Source organism: Miscanthus floridulus, chromosome 8 (assembly GCF_019320115.1).
Source record: "Miscanthus floridulus cultivar M001 chromosome 8, ASM1932011v1, whole genome shotgun sequence".
Lineage (NCBI taxonomy): Eukaryota > Viridiplantae > Streptophyta > Magnoliopsida > Poales > Poaceae > Miscanthus > Miscanthus floridulus.
This window is the reverse complement of record NC_089587.1, coordinates 47,715,917-47,726,928: the sequence shown is the minus strand read 5'-3', so window position 1 is coordinate 47,726,928 and position 11,012 is coordinate 47,715,917. Positions and strand designations below refer to the sequence as shown.

Here is an 11,012-nt window from a genome sequence, read left to right as displayed (position 1 = left end):
CACTTCCAATCCAGGAACGTTTTATGAAGGAGAAGGAGCTCCAAGGATTACCTTTCTTCACAGAGGCTGCTCTCATCGGTGCATGGGAGCTTTGGAAGCTCTGCAACGATAAGATCTTCCAACGCAGAGACCCCACTATTGTAACTTGGCTAGCTAATTTTAAGAATCAGTGTTTTGCTCAGGCTGTTAGGTTCAAGGACGACCTTAGGTCCTCCTTTTGCTTTTGGTTAGATGCTTACAGTTAAAACCAGGTCTGTATATCCGTAAACTCCGGTTAAATTAATTTAAAACCAAACTGTGGGGATCTCCCCCACACTATTTTGCCTAAAAAAAAAGATTTCAGGTCTTGTAGTAGAACAAACCAAAAGAAGAGGTTGAGATCGCTGCGTCGAAAGTCAACCAACTACTTCCTTTGATAAGGACACCAACTGCCAAGATCTGAAGAAGATCAACAGATCTGACGGACCAAACTCTAATTGCTCCTTCACCGACACAAACAACGTCGAGGTAGGGATAGACCGGAGAGACCTTATTCTAAAGTATCATCGTCGCCACCATCACGTCGATGACACCAAAACTCTCATGAGCTCGCACAGTTGGCGAAACAAAACAAACACTTAACGGTTTGGCATTTTAGTGTGCCGACTTGTGTGGAGCAACATGTAACTCGGGATTATATCCCAAACTCTGAGTAGTTAATAAAGCTCTCTTCTTCGAAAAAAATAAAAATACTCTCTCCTCTTGCTCTCGCTACGGTCTAGTTATGCTCTTTCAAAACGGAAATACTCTCTTAGGGCATCCGGACGCTCCCGTTGTCGTGGGCCATGACAGCCTGAGAGGCCCACTGCGTCTTGCCCATATTCCAATCCATAAGTTTGTAAAAAAAATCCACTCCAGAATGTTCGGAGCCTGGCTTCACGTGACCTCCACTCGACGCCGAGCCCGCGCCACCGCGGATTCCAGCGTGGTCCACTCCGAACTCTCCCCCAAAGGTCGCAGCCATGGCGGAGGACGCCCCCGACGTTGCCGCCGAGGGCAGCCAGCCTACGACCCCCGAGGATCCACCAACGCCGCCCCGGCGGCTGCCGCGAGCGCTAAGGTCACGAAGGTGCTGCTATCGTTGCTCAACATCTGGCCACCATTGTAGCGCATGTGCAACGCCGTGGTGCGCCGCCTTGTGCAGACGCTTGCGACGCCCAGCGTCCTCTTCCAGCGCTACGGCGTCGTCCCGAAGCCCGATGTTGAGCGCGCCACCGCGGCCATCGAGGCCGAGGCCTTCGCCGCCTCCTCCAAGTCCATTGTCGTCGAGTCCCCGAACTCTGTCGAGAGGAGGGGGCTACCGCAGTTCCCCACCAGGTAGGCCGTGGTCGCTGACAATGTCGTATTTCAAGCGTTTCATATGTTTCAGACGTACGTTTTCAAGTATTTCATCTGGATGTTGCCTATGTTGCAATAGCTATATAGGCATGTTGCAAGCGTATTTCATGTTGCTAGCGTATGTTTTAAATGTTTCAGGTGTTTTAGACGTATGTTGCAAATATTTTATCTGGATGTTTCAGATGTAGATCCACATGTTGCAATGGCTATACATATATGTTTCAAGTGTTTCATCTATTTTAGATGTATGTTGTAGATATTTCATTTGGATGTTTCAAAAGTAGATTCGGTGTTGCAAATGTTGTTATGGCTATACACACATATTTCAAGTGCATGTTTCAAGTGTTTCATCTGTTTCAGACGTATGTTGCAAGTGTTTCATTTGGATGTTTCAAAAGTAGATCTCGTGAAAGCACGTGCTGCTGCTGCTAGTGCGCCGCCGTGGGTCACCGCGCGCGTCTGCTGGTGCTGATGCTTCCATTGCGAGCATGCGGGCGCGTGAAACGAAGCTGGCTCAAGGTGGTCCCCGCGCATGCGTGGACCCGCGCGACCTTTCGGAGCAAGATGGGTGCGGGCGCGAGGGAGCTGGGTGTGTCAGGCATGGGCTCGGCGCGAGGGAGCTAGGTGTGTTAGGCGCGGGCGCGAAAGCACCGTCCGACACTAGCGCCCCGAATCGGACGTTCGGACGCTAGCAAGTCCGTTTTTTCAAAATTTAATTACTGGAATTGTTACACCGTGTGATTTTGTGGAACGGAAGCCATTACCAATGGGCCGTGTTTCTTCGGGTTACACGGGCTGGGCTCTATCATGGTTTGACGTGGTTAGGTTTTAACGGGTGGGCTGCTAAAGCAAGCGGTTGGACCGGAGCGGGTTCGGGTCGAACTCGGCACCCGCGGGCACAGCTGCTTCTTCATCCACACCCAGCGAATCCTCGCCGCTGGAGTCACGCAACCGCCGTCTCCTCGCCGGCACTCTCTGCCGCCGCTGCCTCTCTCCTCGTCGTCTCTACCACCGCCTGCACACGCTGAAATAAGGAGGGAGAATCAGAGGATCAGCAGAACCGCTAGCCCTCACCCTCGTCGCCCCCTGGTGCAATTACCCCGCCCGCCTCCTCCGTCCCCCGCCGCTTCCCCTCGGCGTCCTCTTCCTTCCCATGCCGTCCATACCAAGCGACCGCAGTCGCTCTGAGCGTTGTTGATCCGGTCACCCTTTCCCCAGATCCTCTCCTGCGACATCTCAGTTCTTCATCACCAAAAGATGGTCGGCGGCGGCAACGAGTTCCGGTTCTTCTTGTCCTGCGACATCAGCCACCCGCTCGCCTTCCGCGTTCTCCACGCAGGTATATCACTACTACCTCTCTTCTCCACCTCAATTTGGTTGCCAATTCGGTCCTGATGTACTCGCCGTGCTACCACCCGCTACAAAAATCCATCTTTTTCCAATGTTTTTCACACAACAAATTCGCCCCCAACAGCGATCTGAATCCAATATTCCTATATTCTCATTTGCAGATTTGTAACTGCTACCATCACAGCATTTTACTGTTTTGCACTGTTATTGCACAGCACTGATCTCTTTTCTGTTCTAAGTGCCTGTTTGGATAGCAAGGGCTAATTGTTGTCCAGCTAAAAAATAGCCAAAATTAGCTCTAGCCCATCCAAACATGGGCTAATAAGTGGGGTTAGTTTTTTAGCCAAGCCTCCAACTAATTGTTAGCTGGCCAACCCCATCTAATTTGGCCTAATTTTTAGTCTCAGCTAATAACTAGCCCTCTGTTCTATTTGTCCCGAACCAAATTTGTGCTGGGTTGTTTGTAAGTAAAGTAAATAGTACACGATGAAGCTCGAGAGGACATAATTTCTTTTTGATCAAGGGAAAGAATCTAGGGTTATTGCTCAAATTCAATGTTTATCTTTAATCCTCCACACTACCTGTTTTCTTCTTCGTAATGCATCTCAATCCTCCACGTTAATGCAATGATACTAAGTTCTCTTGCTTATTCGAGAATACCGGTCTACATTTTATCCCACAGGAGAAGAAAACCTTTTTACTTATTTGTTCTATACTGCTGCCAAATAAAACTTTCCTGTGTTCACTAGTATGCATCATCATAATTAAAATGATTAATACGTTGTTCGTCTTTGTCTTTCATATATATATTTCATATTCTCAACATTTCCTGTTTCCAGAACATATCTTGTTGACCGACCAAAAAGTCCCAGAGCTCTTTGTTGAGTGCAAGCTATACATCAATGGGATACAATTTGGGTTGCCTGTAAAAACAAGGTACAGATTTTTATTTTTATGTATTCTATAATTATATCAGCCAATTGACTGCACTCACCAGTTCTGTTTCTTGGAATTTTAATGCACATTTTTTCTCATGCTAGGTTGGAACCTTCAGGACCGAAATACTGTTGGAATGAGCTCATAACACTAAGTACCAAATACAGGGACCTAACGTCCCTCTCACAGCTTGCATTTACGGTATATTTCTTGGATTTGTACACCACTCGTGTCAGTTGCTTTTTTACTCAAACTACACAAGAGAGCTGTATGTCATTTCATTAAAAAACAAAAGGGTACAAGAGCTAGGGGAAAACAGCCCCACACAAACACACTCCTGTCAATTGTTAATGAAAGGAATTATATCTTTGTGGGTGTCAAGGTTGATATCTTTTTTAGCAGACCTGTGGAGGGGTTCCGTGTGAGTATAGGATTCAAAAAATTGAGCACATGTTTAATCTGATAAAAATGTCACTAGATGGGTCATACTCAACATGTTGTATAGTTCATTTTATTGGTAGAAAGTTTTAGCTTCTCATTTAAGTGGAGACATTGATTTATTTCCAAGTGCACCTTGAATAAACAAATAGGATGGTGTTTTTTCAGTCAATTTTATTGGAGATCACCATAATGATGAATCAAATTTATTGACCTGATTATACCTTGATGGTAGTGGTATCACATTATATTAGGGAAGTAATTTTGCTATGCCCAATGAGTATGTGGTGTATCATGTTAATAAGTTCAGTTCATAGGATAATTGCCCACCTGTATGGTTTTCCTTGTGTTTTAGCTTCGTATGTATTTTAATCTCTGATGTAGGTGTGGGATGTCTCATCTGGTGAGGACCCTGAGATTGTTGGTGGAGCCACCATATTTCTTTTCAACAGCAAAAGGCAGCTTAAAACAGGAAGACAGAAGCTGCGGCTATGGCCCAAAAAGGAGGCAGACGGAGGAGTCCCCACCACAACTCCTGGCAAGGTAACACTCCGCTTTACTCTTCTTGAACTCAGGATTCATCTGTTGTAGTTCTCTCTCAGCTAATCTCTGCACTTCTTTTTTACTTCTATTACCTCAAGGTGGACTTACCTTTTTTTCCCTATGTAACTTGTAGGTTCCTAGGAATGAGAGGGGTGAGATAGAGCGTTTGGAAAGGCTTGTTAACAAGTATGAGAGAGGGCAGATACAACATGTTGATTGGCTTGATCGTCTTGCCCTCAGTGCTATGGACAAAGCTAAGGAGAAAGAGTGTGAGAGGAAAGAAAATTTGTACCCTAGCCTGGTTGTTGAACTGTGCAGTTTTGAACATAGAATTGTCTTCCAGGTTAACATTACTGACCTTGTTATACATATATGTTATGGCACTGAGCTATTTTTCCCCCTGTAACTCTTTTACCTGTAAAATTGATCCTTTTTTTTTTGCACAAGGTGATCCTTGTGTATTTAGAATAGTCTTCTGCTACTCTCATAGTTGGAGGAATTTACATTTTGAAGTTGTTGAGTCATATAATATTTATTTATCTGAACATGACTTCTCCTGCTTGCAAGTTATAGAAAGTGTAATTTTATCTTCACCAGAGAAATGCTGAGTGTTACTTGTCCATGCAGGAATCTGGAGCAAATTTTTATACACCGGCCCCAGTATCGTTATCCAACGAGCTGGTTACTGTATGGGACCCAGAACTTGGACGAACCAATCCATCTGAGCACAAGCAGTTAAAGCTTGCTAGGAGCTTGACTCGTGGGATAGTTGATAGAGATCTAAAACCAAGCTCAAATGAGCGAAAGTACATGAAATATGCATTATTTTTCCCCCTCCTTTTCCCCTCTGTCAACTTATGATCTTTCGTGAGGAATTTTCTGACTTTTAGTTTCATGCTGTCATGAACTTGTGAGACAACCACATTCATATGTGAGCTGACTGAATTAGAAGATGCTGGAAGCAGAATTTTGTCGTTTATGTTTGCACAATTGGTTGTTTTCTAGCTGATTGATTTTGTCCTTTGTAGGTTACTACAAACAATTATTAAGTTTCCTCCTACACGCACTTTGGAAGTGGATGAGAAGCAGTTGGTGTGGAAGTTTCGTTTCTCTTTGATGTCTGAGAAGAAAGCTCTAACAAAATTCGTTCGCTCAGTGGATTGGAGTGATAACCAAGTTAGTAAAAGAAATCCCTATGTGCAAGTTCTGCTTTTGTTTTGTAATGTCATATTTGGTCTGGCTGGACTAAGTGATGCACATAAAAGTGTACTGCAAACCTGCAATTAGCTTATTTGATGTCAAATTTTTTCGTCATCTCAAATTCTTTTATTATATACTGGAACGAAGTGTATTGATTTTTTTGGAGCTGTGAACACTGCATGATCTGTTTCCTAAATGTGATAATGCTTTGCAGGAAGCTAAGCAAGCTGTTGAGTTGATTGGAAAGTGGGAAATGATTGATGTGGCTGATGCACTAGAGCTTCTCTCACCTGATTTTGAAAGTGACGAAGTATGCTGTCTGCCACCTTTATTTGTGCATGTTTCTGGTCTTCTTTTGTTTAGTTTGTTTTTTTTTCCATTAGATTACATATAAATGTTTCTTCTTCGCCCTTTGTTTAGTTACGCGAATTAGTCCTGAATCCCAGCGCCGTTCTTTTCTGGAATTTTTTGTGGCAGTTTGCTATCAACAAGCAGAAAGAAATACATTCTTTCGGCAAATTTCTTTGTTTGTGTTTTGCAGTAGGTTGCCTGTTTATCTTCTTTCTCCAGTGTTATTGAAACAATGCCTGCTGCTCTTCCTTAAAATCATATTTATTGTGTTGGTTTATTCTTATTCTTGAAATCAGCATCTTGAGGGAAAAAAGTGTGTTTTGTGGGGTTTCGTAGTCTACATATGTCCATCAATTATAGGCATGCAGGTGGATGACAGCAGTCGCTCTACAGGGTTCACTAGGTTGCCCTGCAGTAGGTGGTGGTAGGCAACAGAGTGTCAATCCAGTGCCATCTGCCAGTAAGGCCCAAGTGAACAGCCATCAATCCAGATGGAGTGTCGAGGCCCAAGTTGCTCACATCAGTCTGTATGGTCCAGAATGGATATGAGTTGCTTGTGTAAGCATTGCGGGCATGACCTGCTGTAGTCATTTAAGACAAAGGAAAATCAGAGAGAGGCCTCAATGAAGTTGTATAAAAGTTTTTTTATGGAACATGAGGGACATGACAGTTACTTCATTCAATACAATTCCTCCTCTCTTCTCCAATTCAGATCTAATCCTTCCCAATTCTTCTAATCCTGATCCTAAAATTCAATCCACCTACCTGTACCCTAACACAGAGCTGCACCTGGAAGCAGTGAGATGGTGGGGTTTTGGCTGGGTTGGAAGTAGGATTGCAGTTGTATGCATTTGCATGGTGCTTATCTGGCACACTATCACCATTTACTATCCACCTTGTTTTCTTGTTTACTTGATACCCAAAATGCTGTTGCAGTAAAGAGTTGTCAGCGTTACACTGAGCTGTAGATTTTTATCCAAGATATGTATCATTTACGTGAGATGATCTAATGTACCCTCTTTCTCGACTTCTTGTTGGCTTTCCTGTTTTTCATTTTTTTCATTTTCAAAAGGTTTGTGCACTGGTAATAGTTTTTTGTTCCTGGAGAAATGTTTATTAGTTAAGGTTATATAAATGATTATCTTATTATCTCATTTCCTAAAGAATATTGAATAATTAGACTCTGACTCTTGCTATATGCTTTATTATCTCATATTATTCTGTAAGGTAACAATTGTTTTTGTGCAAAGGTTCGCGGTTATGCTGTCAGCGTACTTGAAAGGGCTGATGATGAAGAATTACAGTGCTATTTACTTCAGTTAGTGCAAGCTCTTCGGTTTGAAAGATCTGACAAGTCCCGTCTAGCACTCTTTCTTGTAAACCGTGGTATGTTTAAATACCTATGTAAATATTTGTTCACAACTTCATCTGCCACATTTGATCACTGTGAAATTTGATGAAGTAACATACTACTTGTTTGTTGAAAGGAGAAAAATGTCATTTTGTGTCTTCATGACTTCCATGGCTGTACTTTGAATTATTTTAGCACCAAGTGCAATCCAACCAAAACACTTAATATTTTTATTACTGTTGCAAAATTGATTATTCATTGTAAACTTTGAGGTCACCACGAAGCTTGCGTGACTTGCGGAAATTTTACCTGCAGACCTTTTGTCAACTTATGTTGTTTATTATGTCATCACGAAACTGTTTCCATAGAGAACTATCTGCAGTGTTTTGATCTTTTTTCCCACTCCATTGCAGCTTTGTCAAACATCGAAATTGCTAGCTTCCTCCGGTGGTATATATTAGTTGAGCTTCACAGTCATGCATATGCAAGACGATATTATGGCACATATGACATGCTTGAAAATAGTATGATGAAAGTACGGTTTTCTTCCTTTTTTACAATCTTCTTGGTTCTTTCATTCCCTGTCTGTAACTTTGCAGTGTTTATATGTATATGTTGTTGTTTCTGTTCTTAACAGTTGGTTGGTAGGGAGGATGGGGATGAAGATGGGTTTCGACTGTGGCAGAGTTTAACCCGGCAGACTGACCTCACTGCTCAATTGTGTTCTATTATGAAGGATGTAAGAAATGTAAGAGGTAGCGCACAAAAGAAAATTGAAAAATTAAGGCAGCTATTATCAGGAGTTTTCAGCGAGCTTACAAACTTTGATGAGGTAAATCTGTATTGTTGTTAGTGCTAAAACATATGATCACAGATTAACTTTACTTTGTAGCTGTAACTAACTTGTTCGTTTGAACTGATTCCAGCCAATTCGTTCACCATTAGCACCAACTCTTCTCCTAACAGGAGTTGTGCCTCAAGAATCGTCTATATTTAAAAGCGCCTTGAACCCTTTGCGCCTGACATTTAAAACAGCAAACGGGGTAACATCCAAGATTATTTACAAAAAGGGAGATGACCTCCGGCAAGATCAGTTGGTAAGTAATCAATGTTGCTTTACATATGCTATTGAATGGTTTACTTCAGTTCCAGTCTGTACACAATATTACCCTCATTACTATGGTTCTGGTTCCTGACATTCTGAAGTCTGAACGAGTGATATTATTTATCAGTTTATTATTTGACACTTTAATTGAATGTAATGAAACATTGTGAGCTATAACATGTGTAACATTTCAAGGATGTCCATTTAGATGACTTGAGTGGGAGAAAGAGAATCATAGCTAATTGTTTCTGTATGATTATAGGTTATTCAAACGGTTTCTTTGATGGACCGCTTACTCAAATTAGAAAATCTAGATTTGCACCTTACTCCATACCGAGTTCTTGCAACTGGACAAGATGAAGGGATGCTTGAATTTATTCCTTCCAGTTCTCTCGCACAGGTAACTTGGTAGTGGAAGCTCTTGTTGCCAAATGCCAAATGCTCTTTCCACTGCAATGAACTTCCTAATAATTCTATCTTCTGTTTATTACTTCTCTCTATTTCTACAAACTTCATAAAGATAGCTATGTTGATTTAAGTAGCATGTTCCCAGATTCTATCAGAACATCGCAGTATTACAAGTTACCTACAGAAGTTCCATCCTGATGAGGATGGTCCTTTTGGTATAACGGCTCAATGTTTGGAGACATTCATAAAAAGCTGCGCCGGTTACTCTGTCATTACATATATATTGGGGGTTGGAGACAGGTTTGTCTTCTTTACACCTGGTTTGAAGCACCTCTTTGATAGTAACCTTCTAGTTTGTTTTCTGCTCTATGTAATGTAACAAACCAAGGAGTTATTACAATATTATGATCAGGAAGCTAGGATGAGGACTCTGAACTTATTTATGTGTTTACTTCATTTGTTTCTTTTGTGAAGATTGTGAAGGCATGAAAATATGTAAATCTGTACATAAATAAGTTCACAGTATTGCCCAATTAATATTCAAGTATCGTAGTGCTCATCATACTTCAATGGAAGTTTGTTCATGGTCAGGACATATTCTGTAGCAATGTTTTTACATCCTCTTTCTCCTGATAGATGAAGTTACCCATGTTGAACATGGACGATGATACGACTTATAGAAATGCAAATTTAACAATAATAACATTTTTTTCCTTTCTCTACTCTCTAGGCATCTGGATAATCTTCTTCTAACTGATGATGGATGCCTTTTTCATGTTGACTTTGCTTTTATCCTTGGTCGAGACCCAAAGCCATTTCCACCACCGATGAAACTTTGTAAAGAAATGGTTGAGGCCATGGGCGGTGCAGAAAGGTAATTAGTTGAACAATTTCATCAAGTCTTTGCACTTTCATTCATTTGCCTCATGGATATGTACTGTCAAAACTTGCTTTCGTGTTTCAGCCAATATTATACAAGATTCAAGTCCTACTGTTGCGAAGCATACAACATTCTAAGAAAGTCAAGCAGTCTCATCTTGAATCTATTCAAGCTTATGGAACGATCAGGCATTCCAGATATCTCTGTTGATGAAAGCGGAGGTCTCAAGGTAAATTGGTTATTTACGAGCTCAGGAGCTTGTGAGCTCTACAAAGAGCAGTCAAAAACTCAAAGTGACATGTTCCTCCTTGTTTGTGTGGTGCATCGTTGATCAGCTCCAGGAGAAATTCCGGTTGGATCTGGACGATGAGGAGGCTATACATTTCTTCCAGGATCTTATCAATGAAAGCGTCAGTGCTTTGTTCCCCCAAATGGTTGAGACCATCCATAGATGGGCTCAGTATTGGCGGTAAGCTGATGTTACCGAAGCAAGTGTAAATCTGTACATGGTGAGTTGGGCAATACTTCCCTGTTATGATATTGTTTAATCTGGGAGTTTGATACTCTCTTGGCAAACGAACTAATATATTTATATCTTTTGGTTGGTTTTGATGTTCACTCCAGCTGACTGTCACGAGCCACGGTAATCAGTGAGAATTGACACTAACGGGAGCCTGGCATTTGGGGGTTCAAGCTGCGGCACACGCTGCTGTCTAAGGATGCTACTAGAGGCTGTTTTTTGTTTTTTGTTTTTTCCTTTTTTGACGCCTCATCCCTCCAACTCCAAGTACTGTGGCGATTTGGGCAGATGGGTAGAGTTCCGTGACGCACTACCGTACCCATGTGCATTCCTCAAATGCATATATGTTAAATTACTAATGTATATCAACATCAATGGTTTGTAAGGAAAAGACTAGCCTGTCAACAGTACACAGATTTGCACAGCATGCCAATATAGCTTGGTAAATGGCAATGCTAAAATTTTAAAAATGTATATAGCTTTTCTAGATACATTGCTTATAGTGTACATATATAAGTGCATAACAAAAACTATATATTGAAAAAGTTGAAAC

At 41.7% G+C, this 11,012-nt stretch overlaps 1 protein-coding gene across 2 annotated transcripts; it reads left to right on the top strand.

The window, feature by feature from the left end:
* Positions 1 to 2,250: 2,250 nt before the first annotated feature.
* On the top strand, positions 2,251 to 10,933 carry LOC136476312 (phosphatidylinositol 3-kinase, root isoform-like). 2 transcript variants are annotated; one of them, XM_066474096.1, is made up of 19 exons: positions 2,253 to 2,466; positions 2,596 to 2,716; positions 3,567 to 3,663; positions 3,768 to 3,864; positions 4,486 to 4,644; positions 4,778 to 4,987; positions 5,272 to 5,450; positions 5,673 to 5,820; positions 6,059 to 6,154; positions 7,446 to 7,581; positions 7,960 to 8,081; positions 8,184 to 8,378; positions 8,473 to 8,643; positions 8,914 to 9,051; positions 9,205 to 9,359; positions 9,790 to 9,933; positions 10,024 to 10,168; positions 10,275 to 10,448; positions 10,564 to 10,933. In XM_066474096.1, exons 2-18 carry the CDS (start codon positions 2,635 to 2,637, stop codon positions 10,410 to 10,412), a joined length of 2,412 nt encoding a protein of 803 aa, XP_066330193.1. In that variant the 5' UTR covers positions 2,253 to 2,466; positions 2,596 to 2,634; the 3' UTR covers positions 10,413 to 10,448; positions 10,564 to 10,933. The 2 variants fall into 2 exon arrangements, with proteins under 2 accessions (XP_066330194.1, XP_066330193.1); XM_066474097.1 differs by lacking the exons at positions 10,275 to 10,448; positions 10,564 to 10,933 and having other exon boundaries at positions 2,251 to 2,716; positions 9,864 to 9,933; positions 10,024 to 10,161.
* The last annotated feature ends 79 nt before the right edge of the window (positions 10,934 to 11,012 follow it).

Excerpts from the sequence above, each read along its gene's own strand:
- LOC136476312 (XM_066474096.1), top strand. The coding sequence starts at position 2,635 with ATGGTCGGCGGCGGCAACGAGTTCCGGTTCTTCTTGTCCTGCGACATC. Across the intron at positions 5,451-5,672 it reads CCAAGCTCAAATGAGCGAAA|GTTACTACAAACAATTATTA; the intron begins GTACATGAAATA and ends TGTCCTTTGTAG. Across the intron at positions 8,644-8,913 it reads ACCTCCGGCAAGATCAGTTG|GTTATTCAAACGGTTTCTTT; the intron begins GTAAGTAATCAA and ends GTATGATTATAG.